General features: G+C 41.3%; 2 protein-coding genes across 7 annotated transcripts in view; one reads left to right on the top strand and one right to left on the bottom strand.

The window, feature by feature from the left end:
- Positions 1-4257, bottom strand: part of ephb3a (eph receptor B3a) — a 28915-nt gene extending 24658 nt beyond the window's left edge. For 2 of the 5 annotated variants that reach the window (XR_005708743.1, XM_040143382.1), the window contains exon 1: positions 3690-4257. Coding sequence is in view for 3 of the 5 variants with exons in the window: in XM_040143382.1 (XP_039999316.1) it covers positions 3690-3753 (64 nt within the window). In the remaining 2 variants the exon portion in view is untranslated. The remainder of the gene's footprint in view (positions 1-3689) is intronic. The other 3 variants (XM_040143380.1, XM_040143379.1, XM_040143381.1) reach the window with 3 other exon arrangements.
- A 15368-nt stretch (positions 4258-19625) lies between these two features.
- On the top strand, positions 19626-24483 carry LOC120798533 (neuromedin-U receptor 1-like). Of its 2 annotated transcripts, XM_040142868.1 has the most exons (5): positions 19626-19749; positions 20671-21395; positions 22233-22466; positions 22776-22974; positions 23784-24483. In XM_040142868.1, the coding sequence occupies exons 2-5, from the start codon at positions 20675-20677 to the stop codon at positions 23857-23859; spliced, it is 1230 nt and encodes a 409-aa protein (XP_039998802.1). In that variant the 5' UTR covers positions 19626-19749; positions 20671-20674; the 3' UTR covers positions 23860-24483. The 2 variants fall into 2 exon arrangements, with proteins under 2 accessions (XP_039998802.1, XP_039998801.1); XM_040142867.1 differs by having other exon boundaries at positions 22776-24483.
- Positions 24484-26008: the final 1525 nt, after the last annotated feature.

The raw sequence follows: 26008 nt of genomic DNA, 5'->3' as shown, positions 1-26008 counted from the left end.
TTCATATCAGTATCAGAGCAGGTAGAGTTATGATTTCAAGGTTATCAAATTCATGGCTCGGAAATGTACTTTTCATTGTAACTCCATCCCAGCCAATTTGTTGGCATATTAGCATATGAAGTATTTGAATTAACAATCATTAAGTGTCGATCCATTAAGCATTAACTCATCAGAGAAACTCATTGTCACGTTCTCATTTCTTAATGGTGAGCAACGGGAATCAGGCATTAGTTAAGCATGTGTTTGTAGCCTTACACAGAAATATTTTCAGTGTTTGAGGAAATGAAAAGTGGACTGGTAGGTTGGAATAAAACAGATGAGTAGTGCTGCCTAAAGTAAAAATCATTTAATTTGAAAAGGAAAACGTAAGTGGCTGCCTCTATCTTTGCTGACAATGGAAATCGCATTTACTTCAGCATTTTATTTAATAACTAATATTTATGCACAAAACAAATGTACATTTACTGTCAGAGCTTTGAATACAAAAGCAAGTCCTGTTACTTGTTTATAAAAGCATTCTCCCTCTTATATTTGCGGGAGTGAGGGCACGAGCAACAGCAGTTAATAACTTCAGTAGTCAAGCCCAAATATACGTCTGTGAACAAGGCTTTACTACCGAGTGGCACGACTTGAGCCAGAGAGGAGGAACCAATCAGGGAAATCAGCGGCTGTTGTCTTTGCTTGGCTACACTCTGCCCTTGGTGGCACACAGCTGAGTGAACACTCCTGGACTACTTGCTGCTGCCGATCCATGGATCCAGCCCATCCCTTGGGTGTCTGATCTGGTTCGTCACCCATCCCTCTCCTCTCCCGATGCCCAGAAGGCAACAGAGGGACAGAATCACTCAGCCACAGCTAACCAGGGGTTTGAGCTGATGCTCCTTTAAACAGGCCTCACCTCACACAATGCACATGCAGGGGCAGCAGGGTGACCCTCCTACATTTGTAAAAGCTGGATTTAAGCCCCCGTGTAAGCAGGATTTTACTCTGCTGAAGCACTCTTGAGTAAGATACTGAATCCCTAACAGCTCTAGAGGTGCTATCCTGCATCCTAACCTTTGACCTCCATGTATAGCAAGAGAATTTTTCTACAAACATTTTAATGAATTATACTATTTTTACAAAAACTATTATCAACCAGCAGGAGGGGATGGCATCGTGTATCCCCAATCTCAACATCTGAGTCCAGCCTCATGTTGCCTTTAGAACACAAAAATTTCAGTATGAAAAAGGTTTTCGTTCGACTACGACTCTCTTCACCAAAGTGTTTTATCGTCAATTCGCTAAATCCCGGGAACTGGTTAAGACTGAAAAAGATCCCATTTGTTCCACAGCTCTCTCCCTTTCCTGTTAAATTTACAGTGCCTTTGAGATTGTCTCGCTGCTATAACTCAAATCCAGAAATTTCCCCCCTAACCCATAAAACTACAGCGAGCGGTGGAGTCATTCTGCCCTGGGGTAAGAAAACAATGCTGCAGTGGGAACTTTAGAGCATCTCCCCCCGTGGCATTTACTTTTTTTTTTTTTTTTGATCGCCTGCCGGAGCCAAAATGCCACACAACTCTGCATTCTCAGTGCACTTTGGAAGCTCACACATGCTAATGTTTTATTCACTTTGTGTGAGAGCGGGTGCATCATGAAAGGGAGGCCTCGCCTTGTACTACACTGACACTCGCTGCCAACAAACAAACATATGAAATATTAACAGCCAAACATCATCATCAGTGATCGGAGAGGGATCACATACGAGGCTATAAATGTGTGTGAAAGGAACCTTGGGTTCTGTCTCAGAAATTTGAGTTCAAAGCTCATTCAAAGCGCGGCTTCATTTGTATTTGAGTGCATGTTTCTCTCTATAGAATCACAGTGACAACAGTCGAGTGTGATGCTCAGTTTGACGCCTGATGAGCAGTTTTTGAACAAGTCAAGCCGACCTAATTCAATCTCTCTTCAGGGCTGCTTGCATCTGCTTATACAGGCTAACAAATTATTATTCTTGATGATATTCTAATGTATAGAAAGCAGGGAAATGTAAATGAAGCTCTCTATTAAGGTGAAAATCACCTGAAAACCTGATGCTTAATGTTTCTCCCTTCAATTACACGTGTACATCCTATAGGTTATTTTTTATAATGCTTTCTCGGTGGTCATCCATCTATTTTATGAGCTTTTAAAATAAGAGTACAGTAAAACCTGACTGTAAATGGGAGTAATACAGCATAAAAATGTCAAAGTGGCTGAGGCTTTTACTGCAGTGTGCTGGTGCGAACTGGAGATAACTCATCACTGTAGCTTTTGTAAATAAGCACACACTTCAAGTTGCAGTCCAGCTTGTATCATCAATGCGCAAACATTTGCCAGGCTGAAAAAACAAATTTCAGATTCAAGCCATGTGTTGAAATCTACTGAGTAAGCAGCGAAATAACGACATGTAACTCGCGGAAAAAAGGCCTCCCTTTCCCCCCCGTCATTGTAACCCATCCGATGCGCTGCCCTTCGTGTTTATCCTCAGAGGACAAACATTAGTTAACCCATGAGCTTTGAGTAACAGTTAGTGGTGAGACTGATCATCTTGCCGTGAGAGCCCACTGGGACTTGGAGGGCTGCTGCCGCTGCATTGATTTACTTGCCGACACCAGAATTGATGAGGGATCAGGCTGGCTACGGTCCAGGAGAGGCAGATTGGACAGGGGAGGGAAGAAGGAGGCAAGGCAGAGAAATGTAGCTACAGCTCAGAGAGGAATCGCTGGGTGGGGAGCAGCGGGGGCGAAGGTGGGCTCTTCCCTGGAGCAACACCCCCTCGATGATGGAGAGAGCTTCGGGGGATGCTGCATACTTGTTAAGCCATTGACCTTTAATTCACACATGTCATTTAATATATTTCACATGTGTGAAAGGGGCCGGGATGGAACCCACTCTGGTCTGTGTTTAAGCGCCCACGGCACCGATTGGTGCCTGAACACAAAAGCAGGTTTTAATGCTTTGACGTGCACCATACGAGGAGTCAGTGCATTTCCGTCTGACAGTGACCGAAGAGGAGGGACGCCCCTCCGTACTGTGTCTGTGGTGTGGATCTAACCTCTGCGGTGCCGTGAGAGGAGGGGAAAGGTGGGGCAGGTGGGCATCCTCACTCAGCTTGTGGGTGTAACAGGGACAATAGCAACAGGGCAGTCCCTAAGCCGCAATGGAAACACTGGGATGTCATCACACACACACACACACACACACACACACACACACACACACCACCACACACAGTGGGAACGGGGCGTGCTGATACATGGATACATGTGTGCATGGATTACAATCAGACAGCAAATTGATACTCAGCGGAATTGCCTATTTAACAGAGCGGGTCCGCATTAGTATTAACAGCTTTAATTGCGCAAAACATGAACGGAGTCTTGCTCAAAGATCCAATTTAACCCGGGGAATCAGCAGAAATGACTGATGTGGTATTTTAACTGACGCGACCACAGTAAGATTTAAAAATTGTCAGAAAAAAATTAGATTGTGTAATTTCTTTTCCTGTACATGGTTTTGCTAGTGTTACTGTTTTTTTTTTTTTTTTTTTTTTTTTTTTTGCGACAATAGGGTGTTTTATAACCAAATCCTAATCCATACAAACAGCCCATTGTTCATCCACGGGAGACAGAAGTAGTCATAAAAATATAAAAAGACATACGCACCTTCTATAGCCAGCACCGCGGGGACAACGAGGCTGCACACCCACAGCAAGTAATCCATTGTCATAAAACAGGCTGTTGCAACATGAATAAAGGTGTGCAGACTGGACCCTCCGGACGGATGGAGACTCAAACACAGAGCACCGCAGCCGAGCTTTTTGTTCCTCTCTCGGTTCTCATGTCTTCGGTTGTGACTGGGGCTCTCGCCGCCCCATTCTACCAAAAATCCTCAAAAAAAATAAAAATAAATAAATAACCGAGCGCTTCTTGATTTTGCGTTCAATCGGGTCCCGTTAGTCCTGCTACAGGAGCTCTACGCTGCGCCCTTTTCTCAGTCCCATTCTCTTTACCTGACTTCACCGACACCGGACCTCTGTCCAAGGGCGCATCTCCGGGCTGCTGCCGTCCCCGGGCAGAGGACGGAAACCCGTGTGGGAGGCGGTCTCTGTCCGCGGGGGGGATCTGTGTAGTCCACTTCGACCAACTCCGTGTAGCTGTTGCTCCTCCGCGAGGGGTGTACGTCGGAATGGCAGCACCGGGACAGAGACACGGAGGGGGCTGGGAGCTCAGGCAGCGTCAAAGCAGACGCGATCAAAGTCCAGCTTCCGGTCAAGACTTTCGAATTAATGGCACGCTTGTTGTCTTTGTTTATTATTATTATTATTATTATTATTATTATTATTATTATTATTATTATTATTATTATTATTATTATTATTATTATTATTATTATTGTTGTTGTTGTTGTTGTTGTTGCTGTTTATGTTTGATGTATGAAGTAGGATTCACCACATGCTCAATTTATACTTATATAGTATTTTATGTATATAGGCTAGTATTCTACTACATGTATATATTATATTCCGGTTTTGCAAAGGTGGCTATTGTCTGTAGGAACTATCTGTTATTGTCTATCTGTTCTTCTGCTGCTGTGATACTTCAATTTTCTTGCATGGGATCAATAAAGTTTCTCTTATTTTATCCCAGCAGGGAAGCTCAACTGGAATTAGCATGGAATTAGCCACTTTACCTATCCACAGGGTACTTTCCCACAACACAATTACACAGTCTGTGATATTAATACCATACAAGGTTTATATGATCACATGTGAAACATTTGGTTCTTTTTACACTTCATGCAGACCAGGTAGAAAACAGCAGCTGTTGTACTTTCTGTGGACTGGAGATGACCCCGGCAGCTGTTTTTCATCACCAGTAAAAATGCCTTGTTCTGACATCAATGGTGATGAGCTTTATACTTAACCCACTTAAATATTTTCAAAAAACAACCCCCCCCCCCCAAAAAAAAAAAAAAAAAAAAAACCCTAAACATTTTATGCTTTTATTTTGAATTCAAAACAGCCGAGCTACTGGCTTTCTCCAGGATCTTTCTGTTCGGTTTGACGCAGCTAGCGGGGGGTTGGGGGGGCTGAGGAGGTGGGAGGAGGACGAAGAGAGAGGGGGAGGAGGCTGGCTGGTTGGCCGGCAGACTGAAGTCTCTACCCCCTCAGTGTTTGTCCGTCCTGGCGGCAGGTAACAGCGGCCGGAACGCCGCGCTCCCCGCCGCTAAGTAGTCTAGCGATCAATCTCGGCATTGAATGGGCTGTGGTCGCACTGGCGGAGAACGTCAATACGAGCTTTGATAACACTTCATAGGCAGCGCATCCCGCGGGTTGCTGGCTGGCATTTTTAGGCTGATGCTGCGTAAGAAATTATTTGTGATCTGATTTACACTTGACGATTTAACAAAGCAAATCCACAGACCATACTTTGTCTTATCAACCGAATCACTCTAATGGAAATAATACAAAGAATCAAGGACCATTCGATCAGTTTCACAATAAAAGTCTTCTCGTAGACCTACAATAACACCACTGAAAACTAATTACTCACAGTACAGACACACCGAGGATCCATAGGAACACTGCTGGAACATACAGTGGGTTTCCTGTGGGGGGGTTGTAAAAGATTATTCACTGTACTACTTATATTGTGTGATTGTGATTCATTGTAATATTGAGTGATATGTTCGGTGCAAAGCAGTGTCTTAACAGACTGTCTGCCCTCATTAGGTCATGCCATACTTTGAACTTTTGTAGTCCCTGTCCCACAGTCTCTCCTTTTGGGTCCCTTGCCATCAGATTCACTTGGTCTTTTGTCCCCCCCACTGGAGAGTGTGTGTGTGCTGGCTGGTAGTAGCTCACAGCTCAGGGACAAGGCTCCCCTTCACACTGCTAATTCATCCGTCTGTGTGTCCCCACTCCCACTGCTTAACTTAAGCACCCCCCCAACCCCCTCCTGCACAGGAACACACACATACAAAGTTTCCCCCCAAAAGGCCCTCTGTGCTACAAACTTAAGAAGCCCCCCCCCCCCCCCCCCACCCACCCACACACACACACACATACATCCCACTCCCCCCACTGCCAAGCAACTCCCCCATCACCTCCACCCCCAAAGGTTCTTTTGTCCCCCAGGTTTTGTGCACTAATTAACTACAGTTCAGTTCCCAGCAGGCTTGGGTCAGCCTCCACTACTGAAACCAATGATGGACAGCTCTCTTTAACTAGCTATATTCAAACTAAGACAAAAAAAAGGAACAAAAAAAAAAGGACAGTGTCCATTATGGTAGCATTAATACAGTCGTTATGAACTCGACGTGTGACAGTGCAGAAATCAGCTGCTGCTGCTTCTTCTGCTGCTGCTGCTGCTTGGCTCTTGCTTGTTAAAAATCCCTCATAGCTTGCTTGTTTATGTGTTTTTTGGCTCCTCAGAGACTAAGGGAGTGTTTAGGAGAAAATTACAAATCTACTAGTGAATTCAGCTTTCCAACAGTCATTGAATTCCCTCACTATCTTAAAGTACATATTGCAGGGAAGGGTTTCAGCCTATCAATGGATGCAGAAAAATCCAATATAACTGCTACGTTCATTCTTCCTCTTATTTTGAAATAATCTGACAAGCCTGCCTCTGACTGATGGGGATTGCAGAGAGTGCCAAGCCTATGAAGCCTAAACTGTGGAGCAGTCTTTTGCTTTGCCCTCTGTGGAGAAAAAAAAGAGTCTGATTGTATCTCTTTGACTGAAAAAAGACCCCATGCAGTCATGTCTTCAAGTTCATCTGCACCACAGGTGTTGTTCCAGTGCAACCTTTACCCCGTCTGACATGATGAACTGGCGGTCAAATCCCAAGATTAACAGCTGCTGACTGGACTGGGATTGTGTGCTCTTCGGTTGTTGCCGCGACAGGTGGAATAAGGGATTGCTGCTCTGGAGAGTCTTCCCACCCTGCTGCAGATGAGAAATCGGTTCTTGGGCTCAGGGGGAAAAATACATATTTTACAGAGGATGGAGAGGAGACATGAAGAGTCAAGAATGAGGTGGAAGGAATGGAAATTAGCTCTGTGGGACAGCGGTGGTAAGCTGACAAGAAGGGGTGACAGAACATCTCCACAAAGCCAGACTGTCTGCTGCAAACTACTTGTGAATTATGGACTCGGCCTGGTCCACTGCACTGTGTGCATGACAAACATGCACGTGCACACAGAACTTCGTGTGTATGTAGTACTTGTAGTAGTTCCTTACTAATGTTTAGGCTTATGCACTATTTATGTTGTATATTTATTTTTTTTGCATTTAAAACATCTACCATTAGAATAAAAAAGGTGAAGCATAAAAAAATGAAACCCATGATAATTCTTCCTAGATGAATAATTTACAATAATATCCTACAGCAGGGAAGAATTGGCTTCTGTAAGATAATCATTCCGAAAAATTCTCTTTCAATCCATGAAAGAATCATCAATGAATTCTTGTTATTTAGAATGTTACATAGGGAACTATTTCGCTTAAAATCTGCAGTATAAAAACTGAAACTGAACTTGACCATAAAATTGATAAAATAATCTCACCACCATTTAGTAGCTGTTATGAAGCTTTTGATCATGTTACATGATCTTCATCAGCAGACAGTTAATGAAGCTGTACTCAAATTTCCATTTTATCGAACATTAATTCTTCGTCTTCTGTCTAATGGTAATTTGAATATCTACACTTCAATGACAACTAGGCCCCCTCCATCCCCTGATGAAGATCATGCGAGATGAACAGAAGCTCCAGAACAGCTACTAAAAGGGCCTTGTCATGAGAATTCTTCAAAAGCTGGCCAAGAACGAAAATCTGTACTTCAGTTTAAATCTAAAGTTTAGTTTTGCTTGCAGCAAGCCAATTGAACATGACCTACAATTTAAAAGAATAGTTTGACCTTTTGGGAAATATATTTATTCACATCTTGCCGAGATTTAGATGAGATGATCGATACCGCTTAGTTACAGCACCTGGCCAAGAAATACTCAGGACCCCCAGTAAAACATTGAACTGTTCTTTTTACCCTTCAGTTTTTGTATTGGTTAAACGTAAAAGATATAACATGTTAATGAGTGAGATTTAGTGGTGCTGGCAGGAGGAATTTATTACCTTTGGACAGAGTCAGGCTAACTGTCTCCCTGTTTCAAGTCTTTCTTTCTTAGCTAAGCTAACCGACTGCTGGTGGTATTAGAATCATATTGAACATGGTACCAATTTTGTCATCTAACTCTTGGCAAAGAAAGCGGATGACAGTATACCCAAAAATTTATAAATACAATAGTTAATTATTTTATCAGCTAAAGCCTCTGTTTGTCACTGTGAAAATATTAGCATGGCAATAAAGCTACTAAAAAATTGTGCATAAAACACATAGAGTTCACTCTTTGCGGGGGGTTATGACTTGGCCACGAGCTGTAACTTTCTGCCGAGCTAAGCTAATTCTCTGCTCTCTTCACAACTCTTTTCACAACAAAACTTGCAGGTAATCTATTTTCTTTGGCGCTGCTCACATGAGAGAACCAGAAAATGATCTGTCGAAAAAACCCTGGGAGACAAAGTTAATGGGGAACAACAATGTAAGATAATGAAGGGAAAACAATGAGGAAGAGACTTTGCCCGAAGAGTCTTCACGTACTGTAATTCTGCATATATTTGAATATCTGTCATTGTCATTCTGAGCTCCTGGTTTGCTAACAAGGCCAAAATAAAGGGCACAGCCGAAACTAGACATGAAAGAGTGCAGGAGTGGCTTTTTGCTACATTGATTGGAGAAGTAATGATACATGATTGTGTTCAGACAGGGAGCTGGCTGTTAGTTGGAGCTTAAGGGCACAGGCACTGCTGGGCTTTCCACAAACTGCTGTCAGCATGTTGCTCCGTGCACCACTGACTTGATTAAAAATGAATTGGTGTTGGTTTGAGGGGCTCGTCGTGTTTGTCTCAGTGAGACTGCTCCTGAAAAGTCTCTTCTCGTGAAGCTGTCAGTGTCAGCCTGCAGCTCTGGGCTGGGGTGTGGAGCTCCACCAAACCCCCCGCTGCACTTCCTCTGACTCTCCAACTTCACAGGGCTTTGCTAATCAGGGGAAAGCTGTCAGTTATTTTACAGGAGCTTACATAATGGAGGATTTCAGATGGAGATTTCGGGATTGCAGGTAAATCTAAGGCGCAAGTGGAAGCTTGCTTGTGAAATAATGAGCGCTCATCTGGAGAGTGAGGCAATACACAGCAAAAACTAATTAAGAACAATTCCATTTTACTGGGGACAGACAGTTTTTCAGCAGAAGTCTTTTTCCTTCAGAATTATTCACAGGAGGCATTATTGATGATTCGCCAAATTCTGCAATTTTTCCCACCATTCTCCTCCTCCATTATTCATTCACCTCTACTTTTTAATCTCTTGTGAGCTGACTCAGAACTCCACTTCCATTTTCAGACTGTTCCTCCGCTATGCTCATGTCTGTAGCATTGATTAAATGGACCCCAGTAGGCTGGGGATTACGTTGGGGTCTATTTGAAATGGCATTTCTACAGTGTTTTCCATTACTGAGCATACTATTGGACTTTAGATACACTGGGTTTGGGTAGGCTTTGTTGATTTGCCTGGTTCACATGGGGTCCATTTACTGAAATTTAACAATTACTAGCTTCGGCATGTCTGCTAATTTTCTGTGTTCACATCCCTCACCAGCTTAGAGCGCAGCCAACTGAGTTTCCACAGGAAGGCAGGGGAGAGGATGGGGGAATAGTGGAGGCAGAAAATGAATGCAGGCAATTGTTTTTCATCAGCTGAGATGGAGCGGGGGACACGATCAAAAGGGACTGAGACAAATTAAATAACAGAGGACTGAGAGTGAAAGGCAGTGTGTCTGCTGTTTCCGCCTCTGCTCCTGTCTTGTAAACGTACACTTTTTGTGGTTTTAACTATGAGCTGGTTGTTGATGAACACTTGCAGGTTAGAGTGAAGTGCTCTGTACAAGCTTGTGGTCGTTAGAGATCACACTGTTTACTTTCATGCACACAGATGTCGAGAAACAAGACACACACAGCTTTTTCTACATCTATTATTATCACTTACTAATGCTCAGTACCAAGAAAACCTGAAGGCTTTTGACCCATTTATCATGTGTGATATTCCTCCTCAAGTGTCCAGGCAAGCGGTGTCTGCTGCATCATCCAACAGCTTTCCCGCTTCCTCCCACAGGTTGAGTAATTAGTGTCGGGACGGTTTTGCGTCTCACACTTCTCGTTTGGAGTAAAAAAGTGTCTAGCGCTCCCGTGTGTCACAGCTTGGTTCAGGAGTCGTTCCAGCTAAAGGTCCACACTTTAGCGGAGTATTTCCTCGCCCTGCACAACCTAAAAAAAACAATGAGTCAGGCAGCAGCATCCTCCACTTCAGGTTCTACAGAAGCACAAAAATGATCACGCAGGCTGAGCAGATTGCTGCAGAGGCTGCTCATGCGTTTTCCCCGCAACGCTAAATTCAACCAGTACATGACGTCCTGTGCTGTTAGAATCCTGAGCACCTGATGAGCTAGTTAACCCCACATTACCCTCAACCTCGGAGGTATTTTAAGCTTTCATAATTAAACCCATGTTTTTGTAGTGGTCAACAGAGGGCACACATTGATTCTACATTATATACAAATATTTCTATTACATTTTCAGAATATAATACAATATAATACATTCCTCCCATACATTAACACGTAATATCAAGGGAGAATATAAGAAAAGAGAGGGGAAAAAAGGGAGTGGGCAATAGTACATTGTAACATTGTACACATTATTGTGGATTTCTCCCATTTTAAAGATATAACAGAATAATGCTCAATCTTAGAAAACTCTCTGGTTGAGCCAGGGGTATGCTCTAAATGTTTGAATTTCAGGTGTGCTCAAAAATAGCTGTCAAAGGGTAACAATCAATAAGTGCGAAGCCTATGAAGCCTAAACTGTGGAGCAGTCCGTTCCTGATGCATATTCATGAGTATTGAACCAGACACACTGCTTACTGCCGCGTCATTTCTGGTGTTTGTTAGCCCAGTTCGTCTTCTCATTGCACGTTAATGTGGTTGAAGGATGGAGATGCAGCCGCATGGATTGTCGTATGAAACTGATATCAGAGTACAGCTTTTTGCATGGGTCAGTGTCCACGAAGTCTTCGAACAGTAGCCTCAAGAGATGAAGAGAAATATTTTTCGACAAAGCATCTAACTTGTAGGTACTGGAAGACGTTAGAGTGGTGAATGCCATCATCAGAATGAGACAAAAGAAGTCCCTTCACATGGGTCACACCTGTTCTAACCTACAGTTGTTATGCTAAGGCAGTCAGGGAGTCAGGGAGTGGAGCATTATCCCCGATAAGAGACCTGAGAAAGGGCTGTTTGCAATTAAAATGAACCTTAAACTGGCCCCACTGGCAACAGGATGTGTGATTTGTGTGAAGAGGCACTTTCTCACAGTTTAGAGTTCAATGATACCTAGTTGAAAGAATGTTGTTTTTTAATGCAGCTGATACTATATGTTCAAAATTTCTCTCCTCATGGGGCTTTAAAAAATAAACCACAATGTCAGACAACACTTTCTGTTGCTTTGTCCTTCTTTTTCAAGAACAAAAACCAGATAGAATAGTCTGTTTCTTGTATCACTTTTGTGGGTTTTTTTGTGTTGTTTTTAGAATAAGTTGTTCCTCGATCAACAGTCGGAGCTGTGCATGATATTTCTCACCCCCTGGAGACACAACTAGCATGACCTCTGGAGCCTCAGCTTGGAGGGGAAAGCCGAAGAGTCAATCTGTGGGTTGAAGACTCTGTGAAACCTTTTCATAATGAGGTCAGGGTGATGTGCCCAGTGTGTGTGTGTGTGTGTGTGTGTGTGTGTGTGTGTGTGTGTGTGTGTGTGTGCGCGTGTCTGTGTCTTTGAGTCAAACGGCTTGAGAACAGTTTATTCATGTTTGAGCTGATAAGCTGGACCAAACCCCCGGGAGGATTGAAGGCCGCAACGAGGCATGCAGCAGAAATGACGCCACAGCCAAATTTAAAGTTAGTGGTGATGATGAGGAGCACTTGTGACCGTCTGCTCCCTCCGAGCCCTCCCCTCCCTCCCCGTCCCTGCGACGAGTGGCGACACACCGAGACTCAATCATTTTATCTGGGATGAGGACACAGGAAATATTACATCATGATGCAACCTGCCATATACTTAAGTAGGCATACTCCTTTTGACTTCTGTGGAGGACCCTTCACTCATGGAACATGAGCGCCTCCCAGTGTCCAAAAGGTGAAGTGCAATAATACATACTGCGTAGCAGCTTCTGTGAATGAAAGGAATTCAGGCTGCAAAAGTGACAATTAAGTGTACTCAAAAAAGTCTGCTCACTAAATTCACTTTTCACATTTTTGTGTGTGCTGTTAATGTACACTGTTGTCCCACGATGCAATTGCACAAAGCAAACAGAGGAGCAAAAAGGGAAAGACAGAAAGAAAAAAAGTATTATCCCTTTGTGAAGTTTAATTGGCAAAGGCATAAAATACAAATTAGATTCAAATGAAAATAATTTACTATTTTCCACCAGAATTGCCTACCTTTACATTTCAATAAGTTCTAAAACGTATAGAAAATACTATATACTTGAACAATTAAGTAAATTATTTCTTTGATAAATCTGAGAGGGTTGAATTGCTTGCCAAAGATTTCTCAGTTGGGTGTGGTTCTGCTGGGGGAATTGGGACCTATGTCCTTAGTATTTTCTGTAATCCTGGCTACAGCCACCATTCCAATTGATGAAAATGCATAAATAAATTAAAAAAAGATGTAAAAAACTCACAAAAAAATACAAAATAAGTAAGTAATTAATATTAATATTAATAAAATATTACAGTATTAATTAATATCAATAAATGAATTAAATGCAGGGGAATAACTGGACTACTTGTCAGGATGATTTGTTAGGTCTCCAAAAACGTGTATATATATTCAATTCTATCAAAAAGAAAACTCATTTATATTCACAGAGGGTATAGAAAACCTTATTTTGTGTATGTGAACGTTACGCATTAGATTTATTAGATTTAAACTAAACCACAAAAAATTTAAGATCATGGTTTGATTGACCTACTTTAAACTACGTAATTTATCACTTCTTAATGGTACAAAACCAAATATTATATTGTTTTCTTGTAAACTAACCTCAGTGTACCATGGATATGAGTGTGTAGTACACCAGGTACGTTACTAACATGGGTTATAGAACTGTGACAAGGTCTCAGTCACTGCCTGAAAGGCAAAGAAAATCAATTTTCAGACTCCTTCTGTTTGGCTTGTGGCTACTATCCATTTTCAGCTAACAGTGAAAAGACCAGAGGGGGGACAGAGTTAAAATGTGGGATTTTGTTTCTTTTTCGTATGAACTCAGCCACAGGCTCAAAACAAAGTCTTCAGTGCCTTGTCCCTTGAGGAGCGGGCCTATAAACATAGCCATCATGTTATTGTGGTGGCTGCAGTACATGGAGTCACTGAACCCAGCCCTGTCATGTTGCGAGAAGAATCAAGGGCTCATTGCAAGAGTAAAAACAGGACGTCCCTTATATGACAGAGCGAGTAAGGACGTGGGCCATAATGACATACATGCAAGTACTTTACTAAATACACTCCAGTTGTTGACTTATCCTACAAAGACTCAGTTTAAACAATATATTTGTTCTGTCAGGACACTCTGAGTCATGTGACACTGCGTCACCTGACAGCAGACACCTGCCATATCTTCTTGCACTCATGCCGTGGCCTATTTGAAGGCCCTCATGCTCTCGTGAACTTGAGAATGCTGACTTGTATCTCGCCGCTGCAAAAACCTCCCCCACCTGACTATCCAATTGATTTGGTTCCTCTCTGAATATAGTATCCTTAATAGAGGGTTTTCATTTCTTGATTATTTTTCCGACAGGGAAATGTGCATCTCGTGTATTGTGCTGCGGTGTCTCCCATGCTGTGTGACTTTGTTTTACCACAGCTGGAGGCATCGGTAAGATAAGAAGCACACCGGCAAGCTAAACTGTCAGCTCTATTTCGATCTGTGAAAGACTTTTCTGACGAACTTCCCTAGAATAAGTACCTAACCTCTGAGGGTTTGAAGTGAGCGAACATCACTGGCACCCATAGTCATCTGTAAACAGTGGTTGAATCTAAAAAAAGCCTCTACCCAAGTTTGGAGAGGCATTAGTATGAGAGAGTGCCACTGCTGCCCCTTCCCTAACTTCAGCCGCGATGAGAGGAAGTCTAACACCAACCTGTGCAAAAGAAGGGATAAACATAATTATGGATTACACAGTTATGAGCTCTTGAAGCGGACAGATAGCTGAACTGCACCACCAGTGTGTCGTATTGCAGCAATTTATCTACAGAATATACCCTGCATGACTCTGAGGTAATATTAGGCCATCCTGAAATCTTCCTGTTCACTGTCATGCTGCGTTTTCCATTTTGAACACAGACACAGTCTTCATTGAAATCTTTCTGCTTAATGAACCAACCATAAGCCTGTCATGAATTCATATAACTCCAGCAGTGTTGTGCAGTGGCAGACTAGCGTTCCATGAGCACGATGCAAATCTAGAATTTACGCTCTTATACAAATGTCCTCGCTGTTGAGCTGAATCTTCGTATTCATGTTGTTTTTCAGAAACCAATAAAGCAGTGTTGTTGTCAGCTTGACTGACAAGTGCAATGTTTGTGATGAGGGTTCAAATTAAGTTCTGAGAAGTTTACACAAGTACAAGGGGGATTAAACATTCTCATGTACTGTAAGCAGAAGTAAGTGGTCCTCCAAGAGAGGTTAAGATCACTATCATGGGTAAAATAAGCACGGTCAGCTCATGAAATCACACGTGAATTCATGTGAATTAAATAAAATTGCCCGACAAAGCTTGAATGAATTACTTTAAAAAAACAGTGACTTTGGCAAGAACCTTGGGGTTTGTGATGAAAGTCCTCTTTACTCGTTACTACAACTTCTTTGTTTTGTAGCACATGAAAATTACTGCATTGAATGTTTCTAGTTAGTGCAGGAATTAAAGGAGCAATCCACTAATTTTACACGTGCAGTTCAATTGACTCAATACTAGGAGTACTACTCAACTTGTGAAAAATGTGGTATATTGTCTTCTGAGGCTCCGGAGCAGGTTTCCATAGTTTGAAAAAATAACCTTGATGATTTCATCAGGGTTATCTCAGCATAGGCTTGGGACGTAAAGCTCCAGTATGTAGCTTTCATCATCTTCTTGCTATTTATAATGGGAGCCTACATGAACAAAGCCCTTTCTACCAAAGTGTGAACAGTTTGGGTGATTTTACATGAGAGATTTTCTGGATTTTTTGTTTTGGTCTAGTAATGTGTTGGTGCCGAGGATCTCTGCCCATATTTCCAACTCCAGGCCTCCAGCACGTACACTGTAACCATGAGGTACTGTGAATGTACAAAAGAAATTTGTTGATATACTGTATTTAAATGGCTCCTTTAAAAAAATAAAATGCTATCTATCACATTTCTGGACATTCTTTGGACAAAAAAATCTCTTTGTACTCATGATACATTTACATTCATGTTCATTTACACATTAATTCTATCTAAAATCAACATGAAACAGTTCAAAGCCAGTAAAAGTCAGACAGCTGTTTTACTGTCGGTGAATGTAAGAGGATTTTTCTCCTCTGAGGAGTCACTAGTCACAGTGTGATGCAGGACAAACCCAAGCACCCTCTCCAACTGTGTTTTCATCCATAATGGACTGGACAGACTCACAGGGGGGACGTAAAAGACAGAGAGCCTCTGCACTGGCCATTTTAATAGACTGACTCATTAAGTAGTCAACGTACACACACTTAAGAATGTATGCTAAAGATGCAATTAGAAAAATCAAGAGAGAGCTCTTAAATGTCACATTTGTTTAAAAGTGGCTGCATTTGCTGCTATAAAATGCCATCAACTAAGTATAAAAAAAAGACTTTCTTCAAACGCTTTCGGTAACAACATTAAAAAAAAAAGATGTTTTTATTCTCCTTCCTTTTACAAGAGAATGAACCCTGTGAGTTGATATGTGTTTTGACTGTAGCAGTTTTAATATAAGCTTTGATATTTCCTGTTGGTTTAATATGTAAAGGATATACAGTATTTAAGAAACTGCAAAACGGCACAAAACTGCATACTGCACTATAATGAAATTCAGTAGCACCCGAAAACCATGAAAATACTATAGATTCGTGGATGAGCTGGTGGTTGGCTTAAAGGTTTTTAAAGAAGACAGGTGGAGCTGTAACTGCATTCCACACGCACACGTCACACAATGGAGAGCTTGCGGGAGCTGTTCATAGCAGCTCTCTTTGTTCATTCTGGACAGAGGTCACAGCTTTAAGACTCCACATTTAGTTGATTAAATCTGCAAGTCAATTATGAGGAAGCAAGTTTCCATTCTAATATAACAGAGAGCGGATACAAACATACACAGACCCCAGAGACTTGATGCCTTCATGCAGCGTCTGACGCTGACACAGGTGGAGCTCAGGAGGAGCTGTGTACAATTAAACTAAATCCTCCTGGTAGCCATTCTTTTATAATGCTGCAAAGTAAACGGGGCTGGCATGGAGGAAATTCCCTTTGTGTGCTCATCTGCCTCTAATTCCTCATTTTATATAGTGGATATACATAATGTGCAATGTGTTTTGGCCTTAACACACAATTTTTTCGACCCAACTTACGTTTACTGTTTTGATCGTTTTAGTAATCATTCTTTTTTAAATGTGATATCATTATGACCTCAGGGTTAAGTCGCCGACCATGAACTGCAGCATCCACAAGTCCAAAGGTTTGAGGGACCTGTGTTTCACATCAGTCCTGTTCACTCTCCCCTCATTTCCTGGCAGCTCTCTACTCTCTATCTAGACTCTATATCTGATAAAGGCATAAAAATAGCCACTATAAATGATATTATATTATACTTTTATGTCTCAGCATCACATTATTTATATGCCGTAGATTACTGTAGATGCTGCATAGTTAAAAATGAAGTTTGGTTGTAAAAACACACAGTACCTGGTTGATTGTGACAACAACTTTTGACAGTAAGTCAATTTATTTATATAGAACCTTTTACGGGCAGAAATCCCAATGTGCTTTACCGTAACTGAATTGATCTCACAAGGGTATTTTGAGAATTCAGTTTAATCTTGGTTTCATTTAAAGGGAAGATCAAAATCCCAAAAAGCATTTGTTTCTTCACTTGGCTTCATCTACTCTATTATCTATTTTCTCAGGCACTGGGGTAAAAATCTCCAGCATTTCACAGGAAATAAAGCAAAGATTTGAGGAGAAAGTCATAATAAATGAACATAATTTTGTACATCAGAAAGATTTTTTTCTTTTTCTTTGTTGTGGAACTACTTCTCGGGTGGTATCTATTCATGCAGATAGTTTGGGATTGATTTATCTGACTCTTGAGATTTTGGCTGCCACCCAATACAACAGAGCCTAATGGAATTTTGTTTGCAGAGCTTGCAGCATTAAAAATGACTCCTTTTCCAATAAAACTAGCTCCAAAGGCAACTTAGAAAATATGCCATTGTGACTTAATGTTGGTTTGTAGAGGTCACGGCGTGACCTTTGGTTTTGTGGTCACACTTTGGAAAACTAAACATCATTTAATAGAAATCTGTCAAAGCTTTTCGGGGGGAAAAAAAAATCGTAACAATCACACACTCGGAAGGACGGGTAAACTCACCGTGAGCCCAAACTTAAAGAAGACAGTGTTGACCCAGCAGGCATACCGAGGGAGTCTCGTCAATATCAGAGCTTTTTGTCTCAGTCACTCTGACACAGAAGCCTAATTAAGGCTTGACTAAATGGCACCAATGAGAACATGTCAGCTTCCTGCCAGGGAAGTATTAGAGCCCCCTGCATTGAGAATAAAAACTGTAATTGAATTAGACGCTGCCGCAGAGGGACACAGCGATGTGGGGAGAGGTAGGTGTACACGACACAGTCATATGGGCGTGTGCAATCGGCTAAAACTGGAAATTTTCAACCCTCTGACTGAAGCTCTGTTGATGACTTATTGCACAAAGAATTCCATTTTCCTGCCCTGTAAATGGACTGCGTAGGATGTTTCTCACTGGGCTGCTCTATTAGCAAAGCCATCCCCAGCACATCAAATATTCCCTCAGCTCTCCCCTGTATACATTCACAAATATACTTTAAAAGGTGTCTGTCTTATTTAATAGGCTTTTGGTTTGCAGTAGGGAAAGTACTCATCTGAGCCTCATGGATAAAATTATTTTAACTGACCAATGTTCAAACTTGATAACACACTTGATGACTCACATTCTGTATATTTAGTGCAGGAAAACAAGGTGCTGAATAACATGAGTCACATGAAAATTAGCGCATCTGCTCACACTTTGGGATATTTTTACCCGAATTTTCATTCTCTGGCAACAATTGAATGCAGATGTGATGAAATAAGAAGTAAGGAGAACGTGCTGAAAATGAAAATGATAAGAAAAACACACAGTAACACATGGACAACAATGTTAGCCAGTCCGACCCGGGGAGGTCTGCCAGCAAGCTGAACTTAAGCTGTTGCTTGAGGCTCGTCACTGTGGCTGTATTTGACTGAAATATAGGATACAGTCCAGACAGGGCCATTAAACAACTTTTTATAGTTACTGATTAGGAATGACTGTGGAAAAAAAAGTTAAGGAATTTAAAGAATTTAAAAAATGATGCAGGTTTTAATTTTAACAGAAAAGAGCAAATGCTGTTTGTTTGTTTGTCGTTGTTGTTTTGTTTGTTGCTTCCACAGTTGCTGTCATGATTTGCTGCCTATTCTCAGAGCAACTGAATGAAAAATAGGATTTTCGTTTTCTACAATTTCTGAACATTAATGCCAGAGTATTATTTCATATATGTATATATATATATACTTTTTTTGTTTATTTTATTTGGGTGGGATTTTTTTGTTTTGTCTTTTACTTGGAATAAATGGAGATGGAAAGATATATTTTTATTTTTCTATACACCCCTACACCACATACACACACTTAGGCCACAGGTCAAAGCAATCGCAACCTTAATTTTCACATTGGCGCAATATGTGGTCTTTCAGTGGGAAAAGTAATAGAATGGAGGAAAATAAGGTATAGAGTCTCTGTAGGTTCGCGTAGAAAGATAATGAAAGTGTGTGTGTGTGTGTGTGTGTGTGTGTGTGTGTGTGTGTGTGTGTGTGTGTGTGTGTGTGTGTGTGTGTGTGTGTGTGTGTGTGTGTGTGTGTGTGTGTGTGTGTGTGTGTGTGTGTGTGTGTGTGTGTGTGTGTGTGTGTGTGTGTGTGAAAGAGAATGAAAGAAAACAGATGAAAAGAAGTTGAATTGGAGGAGAGACAGATGAAGAAGAAAGCTAATGGTGGAGGCTGCAAACATGATGCTCTGGTGATGGAGAGAGAGAGAAAGAAAGTGAGAGAGAGAGGTGGGGTGAACACCAGTTCTCATATGTACAGGAAGCCGAGGCAGCAGTGACGCACTGAAACACTAGAGAAGTCAAGAGTAAGTACCAGAAAAACTAAGGCCAGGATGCGGAGAAATATGGTGATTACACATCTACTTACATTTCTTCAAATCTTGTTCATCTTGTAAATACTCAAGGAGCCCACAAGCTACAGGTACGTTTTTCTTTTCTTTTCTTTTCTTTTTTCTTTTCTTTTTATATTTGTTCCTTACATGACGTTATCTTAATAACTGTGTTGCATGTTAAATGGATAAACAAATCCAGTGTGGATATCCAAACAGCCTCTCTGGAGTCTGTGTACTACTCAACATAAATTCCTAATAAGACATTGTGAAAGCACTGTTGGTCTTTAAGTGCATATTTTTTGTGAGGACAAGAGAAGACAAACATACTGTATTTAAGAAAATTACGGAGGCTTTTTTTCTAGTATAATCACATGGCTACTAGATCATATTCACCTTTTACTGGGTCTCACTCTGAGTCTAATTTTTAATGAGATTCTCCAGATTCCTCTTTCATAAGACAAGCATTTTGTTTAGTGTACAGCAAGGAAACAGCATAATGGATCTTTACTTTCTTAGCTGAAAAGGGGTATTCCAGTAATTTAGTGTTGCACTTCCACAAGGCTGCGGGACTCAGGAGACACAGATTTTAAAAAGAATGGTCAGAATCAAAGCAGCAGTGGCCAAGATATCCTGATTTTTAGTCACTAGTAAATCAAGCTCCAAAACAGCTGGATCCTACAATCCTACTGGCCGGCATCTTTCGTTAGAACCGCCCTGCATGGTGAATGCCAACATCATTCAAACTCAGCACCTCCAGTTTGTAACTCAGACACTGTTAGAAATTTGAAGTCTCACGCCCAAGCCAAAATAACCTTGATGACATCACTATTGCATCATCAGGGTTATTTTTTTCAAACTTTAGAAAACTCTCTCCAGGGCCACAGAATACATCATACAACTGTTTTCCCAGGTTATGTAGTACTCTTATTAATGAGTAAATTGAACGTGTGTATAATTGGTGGAGTGCCCTTTTAAAATTCCCTTTTTCTCTTCTTTTTTCTTTCCATTAGGTTTATGGACGCAGTTACTTTCTTGCCAATCACCAACATGCCGCACCTGAACTGTTCCCTCGAAGATCTTTACGCAACTGGTGCACCAGTTTTCAGTGATGTAGGCTGCCCCGAGGCCGCTGTGGTGTGTGGGATGAATATCTCCTGGGTGTTGGCAAACGCCACTAAGCAAGATCTGGATGACATATGTTTGAGGGAAGAGGAGTACCTGGCCAAGCACCTCGGGCCTCTTAGGTCCCCTGTGTTCTTTCCCGTCTGTGTCACCTACCTTGCCATCTTCGTGGTCGGCGTCCTGGGCAATTCTTTGACCTGTGCAGTCATTTTACACTACAGGGTGATGCAGACGCCCACCAACTACTACCTGCTGAGCCTGGCAGCGTCTGACCTGCTGGTGCTGCTGCTGGGCATGCCGTTAGAGCTCTATGACCTGTGGCAGAACTACCCCTTCCTGCTTGGGGAGGGGGGCTGCTACTTCAAAACCTTTCTGTTTGAGACCGTCTGCTTCGCCTCAATCCTCAATGTCACTGCACTCAGTGTGGAACGCTACGTGGCGGTGGTCCACCCCCTAAAAGTCAAACACATGACCACGCATGCCCACGTTAAGAGGGTCATCTTCATGCTTTGGGTGCTGTCCATGCTGTGTGCTTTGCCAAACACCAGTCTACATGGGATTACGATGCTGCCTCCAAAGTTTGGACGACAGTTTCCTCGATCTGCAATTTGCCGTACGTAAAGAATTTAATATTTTATTTTTGTTGTTTTTAAGAGTGTACAGCCACTCTAGCAGCACTATGAGGCAATAAGCTACCGTCACTATGCAAACATACTCACAATGACAATGCTAACATACTGATTTTAAGCAGGATAATGTTTACAATGTTTACCATCTCAATTTAGCATGTCAGCATGATAACATTTTGTAATTAGAACTAAACATAAAGTACAGCTGAGGCTGATGGGGGATGTCATAAACCAATACATTAGGCAAATTAAAAATTTGACCTGATGGTGCAATTTTTTAAAAAAAAGTCAAGCAATCCCTAAAGTTATTACAGTTCATCAAAGGGGAACATACTGTATATATATATGTACAAAACTTCATATCGTTCCATCCAATAGCTGTCGAAGACATTTCACTGAAAACAACTTATGTGAACCTCATGGTGATGCCATAGGAAAAGTCATGTGATTACCACAGTCCTTAGGATTCATCCTCTGGGCACGCCTGTAAATTTCATGGTAATCCATCGAGCAGTCGTCAAGAAACTTTATTTAAATGCCAAAAATTCCAGCCTGCTAATGGTGCTAAAGTCAGTAGGATTCACCCGTGGGGACCAAAAAAAGTCTGTCCAAGGTGTTGTGACAATGAGGTATTTCAGTCTGGATCAAAGTTGTGGACTTGCAGACTGGCATTGCCATCTCCAGAGCCACACTACTGTGGCTAAAAAGGGCCAAGAGGTTTTTGCAATGACATACGAAGCGATAATACCCAGGGTGCACCTGGGATCATAATCTTACTGACAAATCTGTGTTATCCCACATTGTTACATCTCCATCCTCAGATGTGGTCAAGCCCACCTGGATGTACAACCTGATCATCCTGATTTCCATGCTGGTCTTCTTCCTGCTCCCGATGCTGATAATCAGCATTCTCTACCTGCTCATTGGGTTGAAGCTCCGCAGGGAGAGGATAATGACCATGGTGGACACCAGGTGTGGCTTTGGACCGGAAAGTCTCTCCAGGCCCCATAAGCAGAAACTGAGCCAACGCAACGTGCAAGTCACCAAAATGCTGTGTAGGTGTTATTTCAGTTATGTTTTTACCAAGTTGCAAAGCAGCAGAAAACAGAATTTGAATTGACTGTGCGTATGTGTGTGCATGGGAGTGTTAACAGCCATCGCTCCCATATGTATTTGTTATTTTTCAGTCTATTTTTCCACTTGACTATTTTTAACTTATGTCCCATATGTCTTGGCTTTGTCTTTGTCATCTGTCACATGCTGGTGATTTGGCTGACGTCATGATTGTGTGTGTGCTTCTGTTTGCCTGTCAGTCTGTCCGTCCGGTTGATTATGACCCTATGTAATTTGTCCATCTGGTCCAGGTGTGTTGGTGGTTGTGTTCGGCCTCTGCTGGGCTCCCTTCCATGTGGACCGCTTGGTGTGGAGCTACATCAACACCTCGTGTGAGGAGCACCTCAAGATCTTCGAGCACGTCCACATCGTCTCCGGAGTTTTCTTCTACCTCAGCTCCGCCATCAACCCCATCCTTTACAACCTCATGTCCACCAGGTTCAGAGAAAGGTTCAGTCACATAACGTGTTACTCTAACAGCTGGCCGATACACTCCAGCTTACAGATGGCCCAACGCAGCACCATGAGCGAGAAAATGCCCAACAGTATAAAAAAGACTTAGGGTCTTCTGAGCAAAGGAAATCCGAGAACATTATAAACAGATGGTTGACAATCAAAAGAAAAAATTGAGTAACTGAATGGAGGAATACAACATATACATGGCACAAGGGGTCACTGAATGCTTTGATGCATCTGACAAGGGTGTGAGTAAGAAGGTGACACGGGAGTAGATTTTCACTCTTGTCCTATCCCACTCCCACAAAAATACTCCTGTCCCATCCCAATTGTGGAAGAATGACTCCCGTCCCATCCCATTTCATCCCTTTACACATCTTAAAAACAACGTACGGACCTTTAACAACGTCACTCTCGACTCTTTGGGACATCTTTAAAACTTTAGACTCACCTGAAAGCTCTGTCAGTGTGATACGCAGATCATTGACCTTTACTCTGCCTTGCAATGCTGTCTTCCCCCGATTTGACTCTTACTCCATTGTTGGCAATGACATTTTTTCGGTGGTTGCACCATGGGTCATCAGTCCACACAAGTCATGCAACCAACCAGCAATTAGCCAGCAGATGGGATAGAATAAAAAAAAGAATAAAAAAGACAACAGAATAACAAGCATTATGTTTAAAATAAAGAAAATAGCATTCATTCATGACAGAACTGAATATTTATATATAAAAACTGACCTATTGTTATTATGATTCCCGTCTCACCCTCTCCCGTTTACTTTTTTCCTTTCCCGTCCCAGTCACACGATGAATAGTGAGCTTGACTCCCGTCCTGCAAGAATCCCACAGGAATACTGTGAGCCACAGAATTCCTGAAATATGTCAACCTCTAGTGGGAATCTTATTCTGTGGCCTATGGCGATGCCAGATCTGATCGAAACTGAACAACTATGGGAGGTTTTGGACCCACCACCACCACCATCATCGACACACTAAATTAGAGGATATCTTTTGAAAGACTTTTGTTCATTCCTCCAAGAGTGAGACTTAGAATCAAATCAAATCAAATCAAATCAGAATCAAATACCAACTAGAGAGAGGACCTGAATGAAGTGAAAAGATGACAAAGTCAATGCTTAGATGAACAATGTAATTATCATATAAATGACACAGCAGTATTTTTATGCATTCGAAATGTAACCCATAAACTGTCACAAAAGTAAATAATTTTCTGTTTGTGTAGTATGTATTGTATGTACTGTATAATGTGAAGCTTAACATTAACATTACATAACATTACAGCTCCGAGTGCAAACATCAACACGCTGTCAGAGCAAAGAATGAACGCACAATGGCTCCTGTTTCAAAGCGACGACCTCTTGTCTGGGAATGAATCAGAGGTGGACATGAAAGTTAATTAAGGGAAACTGGAATAATCATACAATGGTTTGACCATGGTATTTATAATCAGTCACGAAGCTGATTAGTCAGATGACTTTGAGTATTTCAACTATATTCAGAAAATAATTGAAGCATAAAGATTTGATTACACCAATTGTTATATTCCCACACATATTTCTTTGATAACTGTATTGTGTATTTACTTATACAATGTGAAATATTCATAATTCCACATATTGTTTAAAACTTAATTAAAAAAATATACATCATAGTTATAGAAATGGTGGTTTCCAGGTTTTAAGCATCACATTCATTTATGACTTTCCTGATTTTAAAACATGTTATGGTTGTTTAATGTATCAATTAACTGCTTTAACATTATCCATTACCTGTATACAGGACATGTGAATATTTATCAACTCTTTTATTAAAGCACAGGGGTCTGATACAGTATTCTCCACTATTTATTGTAAACATGTATGTTTTTCTCAGTGTGTAACCTTGAAATAGTACATATGATTCCAAGACCTGCTTTTGAACATCAGTTCTGGCAGTAAGATTTGCCAACAGAGTTATTGTTCTTATTACTGATTTAACCCGGAAAGAAATGAGTAAAGTGAGTCTTTTCGTTTGGTTTCAAATTCAGACTCCTATAGAGCGACCAGCTTCAGGACAGATATGTCTTCTTTGTAAACCTTGTGTTTCAAATGCTGCCCGAACAATATGACGTATGTATGAGTAACGAGGTTTGCCAAGAGCCAAAAGACACATTTCCACCAGGCTGTTTCATCTCAACTTCGGGTGAGGTGCAGTGCAGGGGAAAAAGTAATTTGTACACATGGAGATGATGATTATGAGGGTTAGGTCAATAATGTGGAAAAAATTAGCGTGAAGAATGAGGAGGAGGACACGAGAAAAGAAATTAGTTAAATGTTATCAGAGTGCCACACCAGCACTAATGACGGTCAGTCTATCCACAACTTCCATCACCATAGCAGTATACACTGTTTATCCGGTACCTCTGCAAATAGACTCATTTAAAAGGCTGGATCACATATCACCCAAGTAATGGCATTTCAAGAGTGTGGTTATTATCACCACCCGATGCTCTTTGATATAACAATATAAGGCAGGCGGTACCATTTAACTTTAAGGAATTATGTGAGCAGAATGTGGGAGCAATGAAATGAAAGTACAAATCAACCCAAATGAGAAATACGACGTGTTTCATTTCGAATTTCACTCAGAGAAATGAGGAGAGAGCTGGAAATTTCTACATGTTGAAAACCATAAAATCCCGGAATTAGAAACAATAAAAAGTCAAATTGATGCTGAGTAGGAGTTGCAGGAGGGAGGAATTTCAAAGATTTTGAACTCGCATCACTTGTTTTCATCAGTTCGAAACCAACCTGCATGTAAATTTGCATAAGTAATTTACATGTATCATCCCGACATGTTTTGCCTAACAACATAATGAAAAGATTAGAGTTACACTTTTTTATTTAGTAACTTAATTGAGACAGTGGGAGCAATAGCAAACTTATAGATCACCTCTATTAAAGCAGCAGATGATAAGGTCATCTTAACATTTCAGTGTCATTCTTATGACACTGAAATGGTAATT

This window comes from Xiphias gladius, chromosome 14 (genome assembly GCF_016859285.1).
Source record: "Xiphias gladius isolate SHS-SW01 ecotype Sanya breed wild chromosome 14, ASM1685928v1, whole genome shotgun sequence".
Lineage (NCBI taxonomy): Eukaryota > Metazoa > Chordata > Actinopteri > Istiophoriformes > Xiphiidae > Xiphias > Xiphias gladius.
The sequence above is the reverse complement of the archived record's forward strand: the minus strand, read 5'-3'. Positions and strand labels throughout refer to the sequence as shown.